The sequence below is a fragment of the Ranitomeya variabilis genome, chromosome 1 (genome assembly GCF_051348905.1).
Source record: "Ranitomeya variabilis isolate aRanVar5 chromosome 1, aRanVar5.hap1, whole genome shotgun sequence".
Lineage (NCBI taxonomy): Eukaryota > Metazoa > Chordata > Amphibia > Anura > Dendrobatidae > Ranitomeya > Ranitomeya variabilis.
In genome coordinates, this window is record NC_135232.1 from 1,063,127,933 (window position 1) to 1,063,152,416 (window position 24,484).

General features: G+C 41.3%; 1 protein-coding gene across 14 annotated transcripts in view; it reads left to right on the forward strand.

The window, feature by feature from the left end:
• Nucleotides 1-24,484, forward strand: part of APBB2 (amyloid beta precursor protein binding family B member 2) — a 398,629-nt gene that overhangs the window by 236,130 nt on the left and 138,015 nt on the right. For 8 of the 14 annotated variants that reach the window (XM_077279856.1, XM_077279850.1, XM_077279855.1 and 5 more), the window contains 2 exons: nucleotides 19,111-19,173; nucleotides 19,857-19,942. In XM_077279856.1, coding sequence (XP_077135971.1) covers nucleotides 19,111-19,173; nucleotides 19,857-19,942 — 149 coding nt within the window. The remainder of the gene's footprint in view (nucleotides 1-19,110; nucleotides 19,174-19,856; nucleotides 19,943-24,484) is intronic. The other 6 variants (XM_077279860.1, XM_077279859.1, XM_077279857.1 and 3 more) reach the window with 1 other exon arrangement.

The window sequence follows — 24,484 nt, forward strand, 5'->3', positions numbered from 1 at the left end:
CAAATACATATGTTTCCCGTTGTTGTCTGTATATATCTGAATATATTCTATGTAGCATCCTGTTGCACTGATGACTTAAGAGGCATTTACACAATGTAATGATCATTTGTCCAAACTTTTTTCCAGAGCATATGAAAAAAAATAAAAGCAGCCATACTTTTTTTTTGCCTTCAGCACATCCTCTTGGTGTAAATGGGATGTGCTGCTGTAAAATATATGCGAGGAGGGAGTTGCAAAAATAACAGAGACCCTTAGTGATAAGTGTCAGTATTACGGCTCGCTCACAGGAACTTTTTCTGATATTTTATCAGATCGCTCTCAGGCCAACGTTATTCTATGGGGCAGTGCTGGTCAGGCTGTTTCTTCTCATACCGATTCGGCATAAGAAAAAAAAATCATTTGAGGTGCAGATTAGATGGCAGGCATTCTCATGTATGGAAAACATCGGACTGCACTCGGATCACACAATAGAGAAGGTGGAGAAATTATGTTCTCCATCTTCTCCTGACCTGTTCTACGATTCTCTCGTCAGAGAAAATTGGATCACACTATGCTGACCCTCTGATCGCTGTGATCAGAGGGTCATTAGCATAATCGATCCGATTCTGTCGCATGAGCGAATCTATGCCCATATGAGCGAGCCCTTAAAGGGAACCTGACATCATATACATGCTGCTCTATCCATGGGCAACATGTATCAGACACCGGCTGTATGATTTCAGCCACGACTCTGAAATGCAGCGGTGTTTCAGAGACAAACATATTTTAAAGGCTGTCACAGACCAAACTGCATGGAAGACTTGTCAGCTTCTCCCTGCCCACTCCCCTTGAGTGATAGGTTTCTCCCTGAATGTGTGTGTGGGGAGAGATCTGTCATTTATTGGCAGCAGGTGGGGAAAAACCACCATTGACTCACCTTTTTGACTAGTCTTCTGCGAGGTTTGGTTCCTTGGTTCCCGGTGGCCTTTGTTTTTCTTGGATATTCCCCCAGTCCTTTTAGAATCAAACATACAAGGGTGAAATCATACAGCCAGTGTCTGATACATGCTGCCTGATCCACAGCTGTCAGGTTCCCTTTCAATAAGTGATTTAGTCCTTTTACATGCTTATTATGTCTTTATCCCTTCCCCAGGAGGTTTAGTGCTCGTGCATGTAACCAACTTGTTTAGTTTTAGGTTGATCTGTATTTAGTAAATCTTTCTCTTCTTCAAAATGTTTTTTTAAACATTTTGATTATTCACATTTTTGTTGACTAGTTTTTGCATTTGTTATATTCCTGCTGCTGGACCTCTTTACTTAGTGCTAACATTTATGGTCATTACAAGAAGGCATTGCTCACGGATGCTCTGGGGGCGAGGCCTATGGCTGCTCTGGGGGCGAGGCCTATGGCTGCTCTGGGGGCGAGGCCTATGGCTGCTCTGGGGGCGAGGCTCATGGCTGCTCTGGGCGAGGATTATAGCTGCTCTGGGGCGAGGCTTATGGCTGCTCTGGGGGCGAGGCCTATGGCTGCTCTGGGGCGAGGCCTATGGCTGCTCTGGGGGCGAGGCTCATGGCTGCTCTGGGGGCGAGGCCTATGGCTGCTCTGGGGGCGAGGCCTATGGCTGCTCTGGGGGCGAGGCCTATGGCTGCTCAGGGGGCAAGGCTCATGGCTGCTCTGGGGGCGAGGCCTATGGCTGCTCTGGGGGCGAGGCCTATGGCTGCTCTGGGGGCGAGGATTATAGCTGCTCTGGGGCGAAGCTTATGGCTGCTCTGGGGGCGAGGCCTATGGCTGCTCAGGGGGCGAGGCTCATGGCTGCTCAGGGGGCGAGGCTCATGGCTGCTCTGGGGGCGAGGCCTATGGCTGCTCTGGGGGCAAGGCTCATGGCTGCTCTGGGGGCGAGGCCTATGGCTGCTCTGGGGGCGAGGCCTATGGCTGCTCTGGGGGCGAGGCTTATGCCTGCTCTGGGGGCGAGGCTTATGGCTGCTCTGGGGCGAGGATTATAGCTGCTCTGGGGGTGAGGCTTACGGCTGCTCTGGGGGCGAGGCTTACGGTTGCTCTGGGGGTGAGGCTCACAGATTTCTGAGGGTGAGGCTTGCGGATGCTCTGGGGGCGAGGCTCACGGATGCTCTGGGGCGAGGCTTATGGCTGCTCTGGGAGTGAGGCTCACGGATGCTCTGGGAGTGAGGCTCACGGATGCTCTGGGAGTGAGGCTCACGGATGCTCTGGGGCGAGGCTCACGGATGCTCTGGGGGCATGTCTCTCAGATGCTCTGGGGGCGAGGCTCACGGATGCTCTGAGGGTGAGGCTCACAGATGCTCTGGGGCGAGGCTCATGGATGTTCTGGGGGCATGGCTCACGGATGCTCTGGGGGCATGGCTCACGGATGCTCTGGGGGTGAGGCTCACGGATGCTCTGGGGGTGAGGCTCATGGATGATCTGGCGTGAGGCTTACTGCTGCTCTGGGAGTGAGGCTCAAGGATGCTCTGGAGGCAAGCTCACGGATGCTCTGGGGGCGAGGCTCATGCATGATCTGGGGCGAGGCTTACTGCTGCTCTGGGGGCGAGGCTCACGGATGCTCTGGGGGCAAGGCTCATGGATGCTCTGGGGGTGAGGCTCACGGATGCTCTGGGGCGAGGCTCATGGATGCCGTGGGAGTGAGGCTCACAGATGCTCTGAGGGTGAGTCTCACGGATGTTCTGCATAATTATACTGTTAACCATGACCATAAAGATTAGCAATACATGAAAAGGGCTGTATCTCTGGAACCATATCGCAGATATAAGAAAAATGAATACTCAGAGGAGAAGCGGGAATAAAATAAGAGCACAGACTGGGCAGTACTGACCTAGTAACAGGTCCTCTTTATGGTAAAGTGTCCAGAAAAACAAACAAGACAACTGAAAATAGTTAAGATTCACAGCCAAGACAAGATGAGTGTCATGTATGTATGGATATCACACGTACGCACATGGATGAATGTTATCTAATAGGGCTGTTCAGACTGAGTCCTTGTGAAAAAAAACACAACATGAACTAGTCTCTTCTGTATTTTGGATGAGGCTGACCCATTAACATGTGCAAAAAAAACCTAGATCCAACATTGACGGATCCATTTACGGATACATTGCAATTATTAGGCTATGTGCACATGTCTGGAATGCATGCAGAATTTTCCTGCCATAAACCTGAGGTTTTCCGCAGGAATTCTGCGCGTGTTTTTTGCGCGGATTTGACGCGGGTTTTTTTTGCGGATTTTTTGCATTTTTTCCCTTCACTCCAAAAAAATGGGAAATCCGCAAAAAGAATGAACTTGATGCTTCTTTTGCCGCAATGTGTTTTTTTTTGCGGAAAAAAACGCATCATGTGCACAAAAATTGCAGAATGCGTTGTAAATGATAGGATGTATATCCAAGCGTTTTTATAGCGTTTTTATCATGAAAAAACATGCAAAAAACGCGAAAATTCCCGATCGTGTGCACATACCCTAAATGTAGGAACTATATTGAGTCCTACACATGTTTTTAACTGTTAAGGCTATGTGCGCACGATGCAGATTTAGTGCAGATTTAGTGCAGTTCTGCAGAGTTTTTTTCAGCTGCAGATCTGCACTGTGATTTACAGTACAATGTAAAGCAATGTAAAAAAAAAAAAAAAAAAAGCTGTGCACATGGTGCAGAAAAATCCACGCAGAAACGCTGCAGATTTCAAAGAAGTGCATGTCACTTCTTTTGTGCGTTTCTGCAGCGTTTCTGCACCCCTCCATTAATAGAAATCTGTAGTGGTAAAAACTGCAGAAAATCCGCGCAAAAAACGCATCAAAAACGCAGCTGCAGATTCTGCCAGGAGCTGCAGATTTTGTGCAGAAAATTCTGCACCCAAATATGCAACGTGTGCACATAGCCTTAATCTATAAGGATAGGTGGCAAGCAGATGTAAAACATGGATGGAAATCATTCATTTTTCTTGATGAAAAAGGAACGATCTTTGATACTCTCATCTAGACCTGACCTTTTTAGTAGACAGCTGCAAAAGGAAGGCTACCGTGTAGTGTCGGGATAAGGGCACGAATTGAAGCAGTTCTGCACTGCAAGGCCATGGTGTCATGTGGCATAAACGCTGCATTATTTTTTTCTACTGCGTTTTTTATGCATGACCTAACAAGGAAACGAAATAAACTTAACATATCCATATCAAGAAACAGTTATTTCTGAAGGTATACAGATGAAAATCAGTACAATGAAGCTGAACAATAATAATGCCAATGGAAAGAGATTACTTTAAGGGGTGGTCTATTTGAAAACCCCATTTTAATCACTTCAGGGCCCCAAGAATAAAATAAATAATTAAAAAACAATCTATACTCCCTTCCCGCAGTGTTGCCATTTTATCGATGTCGGTGCTGATGTTCTCGGTGGGTAACGACATTGTAGTGTCATGTGACCGCTGCAGCCAATCAGTGGCTGCTTATAGGAGGCAGCTTTTACGATTTCATCAGAGTGGTCATCCGCTCTGACAGAATATTGATGAGCTGCAGGCGATTAGTGGCCCCTGATTGGCTGCAAGATCGCAGTGTCTTGTGAATTAAGCACCGATATCGCTGGAACAGTGCCGCTGCCTGCAGGAGGTGAGTATAGATTGTTTTTATTTCCTAAGGGGCTCTGAAGTGACTAAACCGGGGTTGTCCGGTAGAGGACAACTTAATGTTAGATATAGGAAAAATATAGGGGAGAGTGAAAAAATCTAATTAATTCTATACTAACTGATCAATAGTCCTTGATTCCACCCTATATATTTTCATCACTGTCTGCGGTCATCAATAAGTCACCCTTTCAGTTCTGTTTGTCCTTGATGACTACTCTAGACAGTGATATATATAGACAGGGTCCTGAGGTGTAGAATTTATGATTGGCGGGCTCTAAGACCTCTAGATTAAGTTCGGTAGCCAAGTCACCGACTCAATGAAGATATACTTGTTCTATGGTATATACAGTCTTGTAAAGGATGTGAGATAAAACAAAACATTGCTTAAATTTCGCACTTATTTAGACAGATGAGATTTGACAGGAACCCCTCGGGGACGCTCCGTATCTCCAGTGTACAAACAAGGTGCATCAAATATTTACTTGTACGACTCCAGATACGGCTTTTCTCTGGCTGTGTCTGTCTTTCCTTTCCTCCCGATACAAGTCCTACATTCATATCGTCAAAGTTGTCTGTATATGGGCAGGGAAGCGATAGGACATGAAATAAACATTATACTCTCCCGAGTGTGAATATTTAAGTGCAGCCACCAATACATTATTTTTGTATGAAGCAGACATGCAAATTTCAGAGTCGTAAATTTTTTATTCACTTTCAGGCATCAGATTGAATATTTGAAATAAATGTGGATTGAAGTTATCCGCTGTCATGCATGAAAAAATGGAGGCGAGGTGATAAATATTTAATAGGCAGAGAACATTTCAGGGATATTAACAGGGTAAATCGCTGTATCCTCTTCATAGTGATCATCAGCAAAAAGAAAATTATAGGAATATAAAAAAAAGTGTAAATACTATATGTAAAAATATTACTACTGTAAAAATTCACTTGATTAAAGGAAAACGTAAAGGGGGCAAATCATAAGCCGAACTTGAAGAAAAGGTTGCTTGAGAACACACCTCTTAAAGGGTTATTCCCATCTGTAAATTTTATGGCCAAGACTGGAAAAACTATTCCTTCTATCTCCGATCTTCAGGGGCATTGTTACAAAAACAGCAAAGATCAATGGTAGATAAGCTAAAAGCCTCCCTTGTTTTGTCTACACTGTTTCTGTAATTTCAATTAATTTTTGTAGGAGTTATGCAAACAGCACAGCGCTGCTGCTCTCGGCAACTTCTGGTGGCTGTCACTGACTCCGTCCCCTTTAGATATTCCTCATCAACTTTTTACCACAACATTTTCAACTTTTACACTCCAGAAAACCGGTGTTAAGTAGTTTATGAATTTTCCCGAAAATTTGCTTTCACTAGTGTTGGAAAATCACAAGAAAAAATACCTCTTGAGTGACATATGCTTGGACCCATTGTTAACAAGCAAGGTGTTATTGCCCTTAGGGTTATAGTCAAGCGTATATAGGGGCTGATAAAACTGGGCATGGATATATGTTTCAAAAAAATAAGTTGTATGCCTTGTGTACACCTTTAGTTGCAGAGACATCATTTATAGAACATGAGTTGCAGTTACACCCAGGCCCTAGAACCTAAAAGGTCCCACTGGCCCATATAAAAAGACCAGTGCTATTAAAGACCCATGGTAGCTGGAGGCCGTGTTGGAGATTTTGCATTGGGACAATCTACTGTTTAGTTGTATACAATTTGTTATTAAAAATACATTAATATAATAATGTTTCTTTAAGGGACTTAAACACATAGACAATATGTCCTTAGTTGAAATACATACCGTAATTAACAATTTAGGAGAATTCACACAGTGAAATACTGACTAATACTAACTCCGACATAATATTGAAATCATTATTTTGAGCTCAGAAGCCAGATGACTCACACCATTCCTCTTATGAATTTTTCCCAGAATAAGAAAAATAATTTGTCAATTGAAAGTACCACTCCTTGGGAATTTTTTGTTTTATTTCACCACCAGAGTGGCATAAGTAATGCATGTTCCTTGTGCAGTAAAATACTTACCGGCCGCCGCCTTCTGCCATTCCTGGCACTGCTCCAGTTTTTTTCTGACCTGTCAGATCATTGTTTCCTTGGCGCACCGGAAGTCTCTTCTCAATGTGAGTTTTTGAGACCCAAAACAACGCTCTTATAGACTTACATTTAGGGAAGGGTCAGATGGCCGTATATCTCTGCTGAGATCGCAACACAATGCTCGGACTGGCCGTTGGCTCTGCCGACCTGAGAATGACAGCATGTATTTTTATGCAGCTATCACACTGGGTCGGGAGAGCCGACGGTTAGTCCAAGCATTGCGTTGCGAACCTTGTCCAAGTTAAACCAACCTGTGACTCTTCCCTTAGAGAGATAGTGACTGTTAGCTGTGGTCACAGGATGGCGGGGAACGACCGGAGCGACGCTGGATCTAGTGGAAGATGGAGTGGTACTTTAATATGCATTTGATTTTTCTTTAGCTATTATCAACATCTTTTACTGCTTCTTTACAGAGAAGCTGCCACCACTCCTGATTTGTCTGAATATATTTGTGAATTCCCCAGAAAATAATAATTCTCAATCCTCATTTCTTATAACATTGTGTCGTTCCTCTGTTATTCGTCCATGAAACTTATAAATAAATTGACAACTGGGTGTTACTATTCCTCTTGTCAAGAGAATGTCTAATTTTTCCTAGCTGCTGAACTGGTCTTGGTTTCACCAGTGCCATATACATTGAGAGAAGGCGCACTGGGCATGTTTGACCACCACTCCTCCATTTAATCTCCTCTTCACTATACAACCCCAAACTCAGGAGCCCTATTGTAGTGATCGGTGGGTTTCCCAGCCGTGAGACGCTCATATATCATACGATTATCACCTGTACATGGCACAACCCTATAAATTAATCAGACAGTAGTTTTACCTTACTCGCCCTTTAAACAATGCAATTATGGGGCCTCGTTACGGTAACATCCCAGGTAATTTGCTCTCTTTCTTGTCCTTGGATGTCGGCTTACTCACTCGGAAGCTCAGTGACACGATGATCACGGTCACATTTCTCTGAACATCTGTCTCGCATTACTAGTCAGTTGCGATATGAAAAATTGCCTAAATGAGGCATAACATCAAATCATCTTCTGAAATAAGGCAAGTCTGCTTGTGCCCCCCAGCAAGTGGTAGTTATGGGCTGTTTTCGTGGTGGCTATTTTTCATGTGTGCACAAATTGTTCATGCAGCTTGATATGATAAGGCTTTGTATCTTTTGGCCTTCATTCTATGGAGGATATATACTGTCTGACAGGGATAATAGTAGTGCGATGCTACAGCCGCTGATGTGTCTAGTATCATCTTCACCACATGAGCAGCGCAGATGTGACCGAGCCCTTCTGACATGTCAGGAAAATGAAGGAAGATTTACTATACAAAAATATTATGGAGTTATGAAAAGTTCTTTGTGCCACATTTATTTTATTAATTTATTTTTTAATGGAAAAATTGTTCCCTTCAACTAAAATTTTGAGGCGTATTCCTTATATGTTTTTTGCCAAGTTTGTAAGTTATCCTCTATCCATAGGATAATAGATAACTTACTATTCAATGGAGGTCAAACTAGGACTCCCACCGATCCCGCGAATGGCACTCAGCAGGAATAGAGCACAGGCCAAGTCTAAGTACCTCCACTCCATTCATTATCCATACCCATGGATGTACTCGCCTGTACGAGCCTCTCTCTGGCAGTCTCATAGAAATTGAAAAAATCTGCCCCATTCAGATAGGGGATCAGAGGAATTCCCTGTAGTTGGACCCCCAGCCATCAGTAAAAGTTATCTACTGTTCTATGTACTTAGTACAAAGCCTGTGAATAGCTTCAGAATACATCCACATGGGACATAATTTTGAGATTAAAAAAAATCCGCCATAAAAATATCTGCAACAAATCAGTGATGAAAATCCAAAGCATAAACTGACATTATTTTTATCTCATCCACTGTAAAATAACATGTAATTCCTCTAAAAAAAAATCTGGACATGGGATGTTTGTTCCATGTGGACATGTCGTTAATTGTTAAGGAGTTGCCCCTGGGAACGTTAAAAAAATGTTTTCACTTGCATGGCTTTCAATTAGTCTATCATAAAAGTGTTCAGGAGTGGCCCAACTTCTAGAACATCTAGCATTTTTTAACTCCGAAACAACCACATACTTCCTCTCTTAGGCCGGGATCACACATACGCGAGATACATCCGAGTCTCGCAGGTGAAAACCCAGCTCTGGCGCGGGCACTCCAGAGCGAAGCGTGCGGCTCCATGTGTTGCTGTGCAGCTGCACGCTCCGCTCCGGAGTGCCTGCACCAGAGCTGGGTTTTCACCTGCGAGACTTGGACGTATCTCGCGTATGTGTGATCCCGGCCTTAGGCATGTTCATACGCTGAGTATTTGGTGAGTTTTTTACCTCAGTATTTATAAGCCAACACAGGAGTGGAACAATCAGAGGAAACGTATAATAGAGACACGTCACCACTTCTGTATTTATCACCCACTCCTGGTTTTGGCTTATAAATACTGAGGTAAAAAACTGACCAAATGCTCAACATGTGCACGTGGCCTTACGGTACGTTCACATTTGCGTTGTGCGCCGCAGCGTCGGCGCCGCAGCGCACAACGCAAACAAAAACGCAGCAAAACGCATGCACAACGCTGCGTTTTGCGCCGCATGCGTCCTTTTTTTAATTGATTTTGGACGCAGCAAAAATGCAACTTGCTGCGTCCTCTGCGCCCGGACGCGGGCGCCGCAGCGACGCATGCGGCGCAAAACGCAAGTGCGACGCATGTCCATGCGCCCCCATGTTAAATATAGGGGCGCATGACGCATGCGGCGCCCGCCGCTAATGTGAACGTAGCATTATTCTGGTTTCGAAAGTGTCAACAAGAAATGCTGAGCACATTTGGCCAACTGTAAGACAAGGTATAGGGACTTGTAGTTCTTATGGTGTGTATACACTGAGATTTTTCAGGAGGGTTTGGAGCAAAAACTCTCCGAAAACCATCAGGAATTCCTAAACTACTAGTTTTGATTGGCGAGTTGGAGAATCTGTGCTTCAAACATTTCTGAAAAAATTGAGTGTGAACACACCCAAAGAACTCAAAGCCCCTATTGCTGGCTATGGAATTGGCCAAAAGTGCTCTGCAATTCTCTGTGACACCTTCAGAAACCCAAACGGGACAGGAAGCCAGCCGCTGTTTCTGACAATGTTTATCATTATTATTTTTAGAACACCATTGATCCCATGTTTCTGTACATGAGAAGCGGGTTACATACCAAACACAAATAGAAATTACAGTGAACAAACTAACAATGATTGGTACAGAGGGGAGAGGATCCTGCCCCTGGGCTTACAATCTACAACTGTTCCATTCTGCACCGGTCTGCCGTGAGCACTAGTATTTGAAACTTTTCTTAGGTGTCATTTGCGTCACTATCACACAGGATTTAATTTTTTGCAAAGCATAAAGTGAAGTCCGCTGCCAATCAAAAGCAAAATCTACACCGAATCCGTATGTAAAATGCATGCTGATTTTGCTGCAGATTTTTTAAGGTCATTGCCTTGGAGTCATGCTATAATCCACAAAGGATTATTTTCCTATCAGTTTAAGTCCCTTGAAGTTAACATTAAGTTTAAAGACCACGTTCACATTGGTCAGTATTTTACCTCAGTATTTGTGTTTCAATAATTTTTATTGAGTATTTAAAATTTTAAATGGGAAAGGAATTCCCTCAGTATTTGTAAGCCAAAACCAGGAGTGGAACAATCTGAGGAAAAGTATAATAGAGACACGTCACCACGTCTGCATTTATCACCCACTCCTGGTTTTGGCTTACAAATACTGAAGTAAAATACTGACTACGGTAAATACTGATAGTGTGAACATAACCTAATGGTAATCTTTTCCTTGATCTCGATAATTTGCTTTGTCTGCAGCTTTATATTTCTATGAGTGAAGCTCCAGAATCCCTACTAGCCATTTGGCTCCCAAAGGAACGATTACTGGCCACGGCTGCAGTGCAGCTTTTATTTTCAAGCCCTATGCGAGGAATTTCCCACCCTCCACTGACAATATAATTGAATTTTGTGTTTGCACAGAAGTGCTTTAGCCATTCTGCATGGTCATTAGTTTGGTCCTGGCTTATGATGTCCTTCTGTGGGAGGCAGGGACAGCAGTCGGTCAGAGTCAAGGGCAGAAGTCGAACATGAAAGGAATGTGACTGATTACTGAAAAGCGTCAGGAACTTCTCCCCGAGCTAATGTATCAGGGAGATGGTGCCTACCAATATAAAGACAAAACTGTGACGTTCTAATTGCCGTCTGTTGTCAATTACCTTTATAAAAGATAAGAAACTAAAGAATCATAACGTGTATATTTGCTTTTACTTAAAGGGGTTGTCTGTTTTAGAAAAAAAATAAGCCCCGCTAAATATCTATTTGGCAATTCGGATTGAAAACTTTTGAGAACCGGTATTATCTGTCTATGACATTGACAGCTTGTTGATTGTAATGCGCATCTTGTAATGCTTTTTGTGCCCTGTGGTGGCACCGCAGTGCTATTAAAGGGGTTGGCCAGTGCTTACCAGCTGATGACCTATCCACAGAATAGGTGATCGGTATGAGATTCACTCAAATGTTACATAAAGTGCGGTGCTCGGCAGCGGCCACCAAACAATGCTGCCGTGTTCTGCCCCATACATTGGTTATATCCGGCTGCTGCCAGAGCAGTTTTCAGCTGATCGGTAGGGAAGTCGGACCCCTACCAATCCTATGTATATGTCATCAGTTGTTATGTCCTGGATAACCCCTTCAAATACTTGATGCCAGGTTCTCCCGCAGATCATAGTTGATCACTGTGATTAGGGACAAACACTTCAGCTGCAAAAGTGATGTCATCCATCTAAACTCCAAAATAAATTCTCAACATAGTTATATAGTGGTGAATGGGTACGGACTAAACCCATTTACACTATAATTTGCTTCAGTATATATAATGCAAAAATGCTGTCCTATAAACAGTGCTCAAAAAAATAAAGAGGATATCATACAGGCACGTGGAGGCCACACACACTACTGAGCATCATTTCCTTATATTGACATATTTCCACTGAAGTTAGATGAGCCTGTAATTTGATCTTCCACTTTGATCTTGAGTATCATTCCAAATCCAGACCTCAATTGGATATTAATTAGGATTTACATTGATCTTTTTTATGTTTTATTGCTCTCAACCCATTCCATTATGTATTGAATAAAGATTTGCAACTGGAATATTTAATTCAGTGACATCTAAGATGTGGTATTTTAGTTTCCTTTATTTTTTTTTAGCAGTGTAATTACGCAGGAGTAATTAAAAGTAAATTAGGCAATGGATGAAAAGGTTACATCCTGTCCAAGCATCCTCTTTTAGATCATTTGGGTCTTTATCTGCTGTTGGATTTCACCGAATAAAGCAAAGGACGTATATGACACATGTGTATCATATATGCTTCTGTTGTCTTCTGGGTCTTATAAAAGGCTGACAGCAAGCCCCGATAGATTATAAAGTGTGAGAGTACAAGGAATGCACGGCATCTCTCGGCTGAGAGCTGACAATCTCAGATGTGTCATTCTCTGACTCTTTGTAATGTTGGTTGGCATCCATTTATCCTGCATCCAAACAGAATCATTGCTGCCCTATGTGTTGATATACAGGTCCTTCTCAAAAAATTAGCATATAGTGTTAAATTTCATTATTTACCATAATGTAATGATTACAATTAAACTTTCATATATTATAGATTCATTATCCACCAACTGAAATTTGTCAGGTCTTTTATTGTTTTAATACTGATGATTTTGGCCTACAACTCCTGATAACCCAAAAAACGACCTGGCACCTGCTCACAGTGCCAAAACCACTGGTAAATGGTTTACTGACCATGGTATTACTGTGCTCAATTGGCCAGCCAACTCTCCTGACCTGAACCCCATAGAGAATCTGTGGGATATTGTGAAGAGAAAGTTGAGAGACGCAAGACCCAACACTCTGGATGAGCTTAAGGCCGCTATTGAAGCATCCTGGGCCTCCATAACATTTCAGCAGTGTCACAGGCTGATTGCCTCCATGCCACGCCGCATTGAAGCAGTCATTTCTGCCAAAGGATTCCCGACAAAGTATTGAGTGCATAACTGAACATTATTATTTGATGGTTTTTTTGTTTGTTATTAAAAAACACTTTTATTTGATTGGACGGGTGAAATATGCTAATTTATTGAGACAGGTTTTTTGGGTTATCAGGAGTTGTAGGCCAAAATCATCAGTATTAAAACAATAAAAGACCTGACAAATTTCAGTTGGTGGATAATGAATCTATAATATATGAAAGTTTAATTGTAATCATTACATTATGGTAAATAATGAAATTTAACACTATATGCTAATTTTTTGAGAAGGACCTGTATATGGATGGTGTTCTGGGATTGGAATGTAGAAAACCTTGTGGCATTCTTCTGTTATCTGTTAATGAAATACCTTGCCATGTGCTTTGCTTTTAAGAATTTGTCCAAGATATAAAATAAACAAAGATAATAAACAAAGCTAGAAAGACTATAAAATAAAATACTCACAACTCTTCTCTTCTGCTTTGGTGATGCTACCGGTCTGATCAATCATTGCGACTGCTCCAAACAATCAGTAACCTAAGTGGTCATGTACCAGTCGTGCTGCCATCACTGTTGATTACTTATGAGCGAGTATACTCGTTGCTCGGGTTTTCAAGAGCATGCTCGGGTGGTCTCCGAGTATTTGATAGTGTTCGGAGATTTAGTTTTAATCGCGGCAGCTGAATGATTTACAGCTATTAGCCAGGCTGAGTACATGTGGGGGTTGCCTGGTTGCTAGGGAACCCCCACATGTATTCAGCCTGGCTAGTAGCTGTAAATTATTCAGCTGCGGTTATCAAAACTAAATCTCCGAGCAGTCATAAATACTCGGAGACCACCTGAGCGTGCTTAGGAAAACCTGAGCAACGAGCGTATTCGCTCATCACTACTGTTGATGCCATGTCATCATTGCGGGCCAATTAAAAATGGCCGACAAGACCTCTAGCACTGCAGCAAGGTGACTTTCATGTTTAGTATAGATTTAGTACTAGATTTGTGACCACTTTCAAAAATCTTGGGCAAAAGTTTAACTCCTCTGATGTCCCCTTTTACATGCCTGGGTTACCAGTAACCACATTGTCGATTTGAGCAATAGTCATGGTCACTAGTACTTTTTCGGATGCACTCATCATACAGGCAGGACGTTGCCCTGGCATTACAAAAGAGAGGAGAACGAGAAACAAAAATTGAGAAGGATGATGAAAAATAATGATGAAGTGAATTTATAGCTTGAAGTTATGACTTGATTCATCAAAGTAATTACTCCAGAAATCTAGCTTTAATGCTTTAAAAAGTCACAACTTTTTTTTTGCAAAAATCTTGCAACTTTTCAACGTTTTGAAGCTTTGGCCTGTTCCACCAAATGAGGTAGAGCTAGAACAGGATGTATAATGGTAGGGTGGGCGTGTCAACTGGAGTAAGGCATGAATCATGCTCTTCAGACTCCCCCATGCTCCCTCATCAAGACTGGTGTGAACTATGTCGACCTTGATGAATCGGGGCCTTTGTGTTTTGTATTACTGGCTCAGTAACTTGTTATTTTATCACAACTATCATCATTTACTTTATGTAAGAATTATTGTTTAGTACTTTAGTAGAAATAATTATATTTTCTTATATGTAATGTTATTTTAAAAATAGAATATTATGTTTATTCGAAGTAGAAGCAAACAAGATGTTGGTGAAGCTCCCAACACTGTTGGGTGGCCAGCACTGGTGTGCAGTCCCTCTATCTTTGGGGCTCTTGTTTGTCCCAGACATTTGAGCCACCTACTCACTCTATCCAAAAATATCTGGACATCTGTATATTTGCTTTAAACTCAAAAGAGCAGGCCCCCAGACTAACTTGTTAAAATCTATAGCAATTTGGTTAAGCCAAGTAAATACAGTTGTGGCCAAAAGTATTGACACCCCTGCAATTCTGTCAGATAATACTCAGTTTCTTCCTGAAAATGATTGCAAACACAAATTCTTTGGTATTATTATCTTCATTTAATTTGTCTTAAATGAAAAAACACAAAAGAGAATGAAGCAAAAAGCAAAACATTGATCATTTCACACAAAACTCCAAAAATGGGCCAGACAAAAGTATTAGCACCCTCAGCCTAATACTTGGTTGCACAACCTTTAGCCAAAATAACTGCGACCAACCGCTTCCGGTAACCATCAATGAGTTTCTGACAATGCTCTGCTGGAATTTTAGACCATTCTTCTTTGGCAAACTGCTCCAGGTCCCTGACATTTGAAGGGTGCCTTCTCCAAACTGCCATTTTTAGATCTCTCCACAGGTGTTCTATGGGATTCAGGTCTGGACTCATTGCTGGCCACGTTAGAAGTCTCCAGTGCTTTCTCTCAAACCATTTTCTAGTGCTTTTTGAAGTGTGTTTTGGGTCATTGTCCTGCTGGAAGACCCATGACCTCTGAGGGAGACCCAGCTTTCTCACGCTGCGCCCTACATTATGCTGCAAAATTTGTTGGTAGTCTTCAGCAAACTCCAGCCTGGCTTTTTTATGTCTCGGGGTAAGAAGTGGGGTCTTCCTGGGTCTCCTACCATACAGTCCCTTTTCATTCAGACGCCGACGGATAGTACAGGTTGACACTGTTGTACTCTCGGACTGCAGGGCAGCTTGAACTTGTTTGGATGTTAGTCGAGGTTCTTCATCCGCAGAATCTTGCGTTGAAATCTCTTGTCAAATTTTCTTTTCCGTCCACATCTAGGGAGGTTAGCCACAGTGCCATGGGCTTTAAACGTCTTGATGACACTGCACACGGTAGACACAGGAACATTCAGGTCTTTGAAGATGGACTTGTAGCCTTGAGATTGCTCATGCTTCCTCACAATTTGGTTTCTCAAGTCCTCAGACAGTTCTTTGGTCTTCTTTCTTTTCTCCATGCTCAATGTGGTACACACAAGGACACAGGTTGAGTCAACTTTAATCCATGTCAACTGGCTGCAAGTGGGATTTAGTTATTGCCAACACCTGTTAGGCGCCACAGGTAAGTTACAGGTGCTGTTAGTTACACAAATTAGAGACGCATCACATGATTTTTCGAACAGTGCCAATATTTTTGTCCACCTCCTTTTTTATGTTTGGTGTGGAATTATATCCAATTTGGCTTTAGGAAAATTCTTTTTGTGTTTTTTCATTTAAGACAAATTAAATGAAGGTAATAATAACAAAGAATTTGTGTTTGCAATCATTTTCAGGAAGAAACTGAGTATTATCTGACAGAATTGCAGGGGTGTCAATACTTTTGGCCACAACTGTACGTTATATCTGTTGTCTCTTCTTTCTTCCAAAAACATTGCCACTTATGTCCATGGACAGTGTATGGTATTACATTTCAGCTCTATCGAAGAGAAAGGGGATAAATTAGAATACCATGCGCAACATGTGGACATAAGTGGTGATATTTTTCAAGGAAAGTGGTCATGTTTTTCTACTCCCGGACAGCTCCTTTCAATTTTTTTCCTTCAATGAAACAATATACCAAGAAACTCAATATGGAGTTGATTGGTTGTGTGCATGTATGCGTACAATGGAAACTATCGCAAGGCTTTAAGTTTAATTTGGGGTCAGCATTAAATAAACAAAAAAACCTTTAAGAAGATATGCCACTTTATTCCTCAAGTGAGAAAACAGCATGTAAACCAAGCCTCTATTATATAAAGTCACCAAAGCAGATATGTCGCCAGAAACCACAATACAATTAATATCAGGAGGAAAAATATTTACATTTAATAACCATTACATGGCCATTTTGACACATATTTTGACAGTAAATACACAAGCTTCATTAGGTCTAATATAGAGCTATGTAATAATGTATATGGTTTATACATACATTGTGACAGATCCTCTTTAATGAGCATATAAATAGATTTTTTTGTGTTGAGAAGAGGCCCCTCATTTATTAGAGGAGATAAAGTAAGGAGAGAATCCCTCATTCTGGAGATCTTGGACTGGGGGTCTAATGGGGATCGTTTCTCCTTGTGGAGAGTACCAATCCTGTGTAAGGAGACTTGTAGGCCATGCAATGCTCACCTGGGAATTTAAACATGCACATAACCGCTTCAGAGAGGATGAGAACTTGACGTCTAGCGCCACCTATTGGATGTAACAATTCTAAAACTTAACATCAACCTTTTAATGAGCTTTGCCACAGAGACCTTTTTCCCAGCCAAATCAGATCTCCTGCTTTGCCCTGATGAGTGGCAAACAAATGGAGTGTCTGGTGTGGCTTCTCATCCTAAGTCAGATGGCATGGCTTGTTAAATGGTCGGTGTTGGCTTTTAGGATTGCTACCCCAATAGGAGGCACTAGAATTCCTACCCTCTTCCTGTCAAGAGGCTTTTTGCATATTTAAATTTTCAGGGGAGCATTGCATGGCCTATCAGTCTCCTTATGCCAGATTGGCTGTCAGTTGAGAGATGGCTGGAATTCCCATTCATTTGTATTGGAATTCGGACCACCTCTCCACTGAAAGGAATATGCGATGTGCCCGTGGTTTTTGTACAGTGGGTGAAATTTGTATTGATCACGTCACCAATTTTCTAAGTAAATATATTTTTATAGGCGCTATTGACATGAAATTCTCACGAAATGTCGGAAACAACCCATCGAATCCACACAGGCCAAAAAGTCAAACCATAGATGTCCATATGTTATGTGTAAGAATGAGAAATGACACAGGGAAAAAGTATTGAATATGCTTACTAAAATGTAATTAATACTTTGTACAAAAGCCTTTGTTGGTGATGACAGCTTCAAGACGCCTCCGGTATGGAGAATCTAGTCACAGGCATTGCTCAGGTGTGATTTTGGCCCATTCTTCCACACAAACACTCTTCAAATCCATGGGCTCCTTCTATGAACGCTGAGCTTTATTTCCTTCTATAAATGTTCCACTGGATTCATGTCTGGTGATTGGCTGGGCCATTCTAGCAGCTTTATTTTTCTGTCCACCCTCGTCACATTTAATCATCCTGGTAGATGGCAGCAGATTTTTTTTCAAGAATGTCTCAGTAAATTTGTCCATTCAGCCTTCCTTCAATCATATGAAGTTTACCAATAACGTATGATGGAAAACAGCCAAACACCATGATATTCCCACTGATCTTCACTGTTGGTATATTGTTTGGGGGCTGGTATGTAGTGCCGTTTTTTCCTCCAAACCAAACATGGTGTGTATTATGGCATCCAAAGAGTTCCATTTTGGTCTCATCCGACCAGACTATAATATGCTTTTTGTTTAGGGATTGTTTACTTTGAAACAATTGTACCTGGTGATTCCAGGTCTTTCTGTAGGTCTCCACAGGTTGTCCTTGGCTCTTGTGCAACTCTTCTGATAATTCTTTTCACTCCACTCTCAGAAATCTTTGCGGGGAGCACCTGGTCATGGCTGGTTTATGGTGAAATGATGTTCCGGATCATGGCCTCAACAGTGTTCACTGGAACCTTCAGCAGTGTAGAAATTCTTCTGTAACCAATGTCATCATTCAATTTTGCAACAATAAGGTTGCAAAGGTCTTGAGACAGCTCAAAGGTTTTACCCATCATGGGATGTTTTTTGGTAATGAGACACCTTCTTATAGACCATCAGTTGAACAAGCTGATATTATTTTTTACTAAGTGTCAGGCTTGCGTTCTAATTACTGACATATTTTAGCTGGTGTCATGACTTTCCATGGCTTTTTGCACCTCCCTTTCTTCATGCATTCAATACTTTTTTCCTGTGGTATTTCTAATTATTACACATAATGTAATTAATGGACATCTATGGTTTTATTTCTTTGCCTGTGCCGATTGGATGGGTTGTGACCGACATCTGAATTTCATGTCAATAGCACCTTTAGAAATATATTTACTTAGAAAATTGGTGACATGTTCAATACTTATTTAGTCCGCTCAATATATATGCAGATCCCATTGGTGGATTCCACTTCTATTATACATTTCTAGCCTACCCATAATTCAAGCATGCTGCTTGTGTAAGCAAGAAAGCAATCAGTGGATGTTGCTGTAGCGCGCAGGGATGTGTCATCGGAATGCCGTTTGCATACAGCGACAATGAGCTGATGAACATTAGCTACAACATTTTTCAGTAAAGTCTTGTGATAATTCCCCATTACAGCGCTAATTATCCTAAACTCACCCAGTAAAAATTTGCTAACAACATTGTCTTGTGTTTGTTTTTGTTTTATTCTTTTTTTGTTTGTTTTTTTTTTTTTTATCCCCCTTTTTCTATGAATGTGCTTCTACCTTGTGAATAATTGTATGCCTAGAAACAGCCATGGAGTGATTTTGCTGTTCTGAATGGGGGAAAGATAAATGTTGACATTTGGAAGGCAAGTATTTGGTCAGACATTTCAACGTGTAACCTTTCTTTTTTGTTTGCATGGCAGTGGCTGTTACTTTCACAATTACCATTCATAAAGCAGGCGGAATAGAACAAAGCAAGCGCAGGGCTCTCGCTCCGGAGTTCCTACTATGAATCTTACTTTGACTCAATGGTTCATTTTATTGTTCGATGCTTGGCCAAGACTGGTAGATAGATGATCACAACCTCACCTGCATAAAGTGCATGTCCCTATCTGTTAACCAGTCTCTTATGTATGTTGCTTTTGCTTGGAGGGAAACATAAGCCATATTTACAATGCTACAATCAAACCGGGGCTTGTGTGAAGTATATTTATCAAATGGCCTTCTTTATGTCACATGAGATAAGTATCTCTTCATTCAATGTTATTCCGCTGGGGCTGCTACTTCAGACAATGATAGATTTATCACCGCATGATGAATTACTCACATATATGAAAATATACACACACTGATCTCTATCTCATGTGTGGAGTATATGGCCTTTTTTGATGAATATGCCTCCTTCTGCTTTGCTTCCACACATGGCCCTGTTTTATTTCAGTCCTTACTAGTAAATATGGATGACTGTCTTCACCTCCCACTTTCTTCACAGTCTTATTGAGCGATTGATGACTATTTGTATCCTAACGTCAAGTGTGTTTATCTGTAGGACTTACATGCCGCCACAGTCAACCCGGATCCAAGTCTGAAGGAGTTTGAAGGAGCTACCTTACGCTACGCTTCTCTAAAATTAAGGCAAGAAATGGTTTGACGCATTGTTTACTGATTACTGCAATAAAGCCCTTGACATATTTGTTTCGGAATAAGAAAATATGTCTCCCTGGTATCTATAACTCTGAATTTTACACTAGAATTTTTTCCTTTGGGGATAGAGTGTTCACCACAAGGATGTGTGGTTTTCCAAACCAATGTGAGATACCTCATTGTGACATTCTGAGTTGATGAGACCGAATGTCTCTGGAGCACGTCAAAGGGGTGGCTCAAAATAACATTGATTTGAATCATAAGTGTCTATCTATTTCATGTAATAATTTAAACACTTTACTAATATACTGGACTTAAAAGTCCGTACCCTTCCCTCTAGTCTAACTGCTTTGTTTTTACCTACATTTTGATAGTATTTTGTTTAGGTTACACCAGTGCTTGCTGGTATTCTCAAATGGCACGTTGTTAAGGAACTCGGGCTGCAGTCACCCTGAAACGAAGCGTGTCACAGTGACAGTGCGCTCCCTCACCAACTTTGATGAGAACGAGCAAGAGAGCGCACTGTCAGTGTGCCTTGTAAGAAGAGAACGAAATGAACAGGAACCAGACCTGCCCCTGAAACAATCACTTTCTGGGGCAGTGGTGGTCTCTGCTCGCCATGTTCTCTCCTTACAGTGCGCACTGACAGTGTGCTCCTTTGCCGTCTCATTACTTCTCATTAGAGCCAGTGAAGGAGCGCACTGTCACTGGGCTTTGAAGAAAATATTGCATAGCGACACGGGAGCTTATACTGATCACACGTCAGAATTGACAACCAACGTGTGCTCAGTGATCGCAGCCTCTACCTGATAACATCCCATTTCAGTATTCCAGCGTGCACTGAAGATTATCAAATTAACTGTTATCAAGATGGAAGTAAGCAAAAAGAAAAATAAAGCAGTTAGATAGAGTAGAGAGGGAATGGTTGGGACTTTTTATTGAAGTCTATTAGAAAAGTAATAAGATTAATACAATAAATAGACAAACATTTAGGATCAAAATCAACATTAATTTCTGGCCACTCTATAAGGTGCATTTACGCTGCATGATAATTGTAAACAAGCTAATTTTGCAATAAACATACTGTGTAAACAGGCTGCCGTCACCCGATGAATGAGCAAAATATTCGTTAATTGGATGAATTAATATTTTGCCTGGCTCAAAAGATCATTATTCTCGGCAGCACATCATCCTGTGTAAACGAGGCCTGTGCTACCAAGAAAAATGGCAGCCTATGCGCCCTGTAAAATGTATTACTGATCATTCAGTACTCATCTGAAGCATTATCAGCCTGTGTAAACAGGATTTTAAATGACCACCGATTGACAAATATTTACATTGTTGGAAGTTTAACCTGCAAGAGTCTCAAATATTAAAAAAACCCTAAATCTTCTGTGGGTTATGTGAGTTACACTGACAAGCCATGTAACACATACAGGCATTGTGAAATAAAGATAAATCTCTGGCAGTCCAATAGACAATAAATGGAGGGGAAATTGGGCAGGCGCACGTCCGCTCCAGTCAGACAGGGCTCTGCAGAGGCTAGCTCAGGGGATCCAGTGTCCAGTTCTTGGGATCACAAGGGGTCCGGAATTTGGAACCCCCAACAGTCAATGAGTTATCCCCGATCTATGATATTAGATTCCGAGACCAGCCCTTTAGTTTTGTGTTGTATGCTAGGCACAAAGTGCAGCTATAAGATTCATCGTGTCCTTGTCCAGATCTGTCCCATATTGTTTAACCTCCAGAGTATTTATATTATTGCTTCTTATCGGTTTATTGTTTTATGCCAAGTTACAGCTAGAAAAATACCAATTAAAAACTCAGTCTTGGTTATGTACGTGATTGACATCACATGAAGAAGCCAGAAAACAGTCCACACAGTACAATTATTTAGACTTTTTTTCTTGTTTTTTTTTATAACAGTTTTTTAATATAGAAGTAAGAAAACATGATTATTTTTTTTGTAGAAGTGGAAACACACCTGTCATATTGCAATTCAGCCCTAATTACTTGAATGTAGATGCGCTGCAATACCCGAGACAGCCAAGGAACCAGTGTGGCGCTGTAGAAAGGAAAAAAGCAAATGATATTTTTATGTATAGTAAATGTTCCTGGTCACTGGTTTGATCTTATAGACAAGTGGATAAAATTACTGGTACCCTTCAGGAAAGTTAAAAAAATCCCACCATGGTTTGACACTAAAATAACGTGAAACTGGAAAAATTAATTTTCACTTTAAATTTACTGAATATCGTTTACTGAATATTGATAATTAGACATTGCTTTTGAATAGTGGTTCAACCAAAAAATATAAAAAATTACTGAAAATGGAAAAATGATGGTAACCATAACTTAATATGGTTTCACAACCTTTTGAGGCAAACAAACAATTTCTGTAACTCTCAGGCTGTGTACACGTGTCTTTTTTTTTTTTTCGCTTTTTTTTCGCTATAAAAATGCATAAAAAACGCATACATATGCATCCTATAATTTAGAATGCATTCTGCAATTTTTGTGCACATGATGCGTTTTTTTCCGCGAAAAAAACGCATTGCGGTAACAAAAGCAGCATGTTCATTAATTTTGCGGGGTTTTTTCCCGCTATATAATGCATTGGGAAAGCTCCGGAAAAAAAACATGCAAAAAACGCGGTAAAAACGCAAAAAAACCGCATGCTGTTTTCTTGCAGAAAATGTCCGGTTTTCTTCAGGAATTTTCTGCAAGAAATTCTTACGTATGCACATACCCTATATGAGAATTCTGCCCCAGTCTCCTGGTATTCGGCCCCCTTCTCATGAGCAAACTGCTCCAGCTGTCTCAGGTGTGATGGTGCCTTCTCCAGACTGCAGGTTTCAGCTCCTTCCACAGATGTTCAATGGGATTTAGATCAGGACTTGTAGAAGCCACTTCAGAAGCCCAATGCTTTTCTCTTAGTCATTCTTGGATGTCTTTAGCCTTGTGTCATTATTAGTGATGAGCGAGTATACTCGTTGCTCAGGTTTTCCTGAGCATGCTCGGGTAACCTCCAAGGATTTTGGTGTGGTCGGAGATTACGTTTTTGTCGACGCAGCTGCATGACAGCCTGATTACATGTGGGGGTTGCCTGTTTGTTTAGGACTCCTCACATATATTCAGGCTGTCTAGCAGCCACAAATCATGCAGCTGCGTCGACAAAAACAAAATCTCCGAGCACGCTAAAATACTCAGAGACTACCTGAGCGTGCTCGGGACAGCCTGAGCAACGAGTATTCTCGCTCATCACTAGTCATTATCGTAATACAGGACCCATGACATGCAACTCAGACCAAGCTTTCTGACACTGGGCAGCACATTTCACTCCAGAATGCCTTGATATTCAAGAGAATTCATTGCACCCTGCACAGATTTAAGACCAATTCTTATTTTAACAGAACGATGCCAACAATTTTGCTTGTGTGTGTACTTGGCTATTGCATTCCTATAACTGTGTAACTCCATATTTATCTCAGATTTAAAAAAAAAACAAACACATTTATAAATGAATGTTGGAAAAATTGTGCAAAGCAGCTAGATACAGTGTCATGTAAAAGTTTGTGCACCCCTGGTCAAAATTACTCTTATTGTGAACAGTTAAGCAAGTTGAAGACTAAATGATCTCTAAAAGACCTAAAGTTAAATATGACACATTTCCTTTGTATTTTGGGCAAAAAAAAATATTTTCATATTTTACATGTTAAAAATTACAAAAAGAAAAATGGGTTGATGCAAAAGTTTTGGCACCGTTGGAGATTTGTGAGCTCAGATAACTTTGACCTAGGTTTCAGACCTTAATTAGCCTGTTATTATTATGGCTTGTTCACTATCATTGTTAGGAAAGGTGAGATGATGCAAATTTATGAGCTATATAAAAACCCAGCCTCTGCTAACCTTGTGCAAAAAAACAGCAGCCATGGGTTCTTCTAAGCAGCTGTCTAGCACTCTGAAAATGAAAATAGTGGTGGCCCCCAAAGCAGGAGAAGGCTATAAGAAAATAATAACGCATTTTTAAGTTGCCTTTTTCTTCAGTTCAAAATGTAATTAAGAAATGGCAGTTAAATGGAACAGTGGAGGTCAAGATAAGGTCTGGAAGACCAAGCAAAATTTCATTGAGAGCTGCTCTTAGGATTGCTGGAGACTGGAGAGGCAAATCAGAACCTTCGCTTGACTGCAAAAGACCTTCAGAAAGATTTAGCAGAATCTGGAGCTGTGGTACATTGTTCTACTGTTCAGAGACACCTGCACAACAAATATGGCCTTCATGAAAGAGTCACCAGAAGAAAACCTCTCATGCGTTCTCATCATAAAATTCAGCATCAGAAGAATGCAAAAGAACATCTAAACAAGTATAATGCATTTTGGAAACCAGTCCTGTGGACCGATTAGGTTAAAATAGAACTCTTTGGAATAATAATCAAAGGTATGTATGGAGAAAAAAGGGCACAGAATTTCAGAAAAAGAACATCTCGCCAACTATTAAACATGGGATTGGATTAATCATGCTTTGGGGTTGTG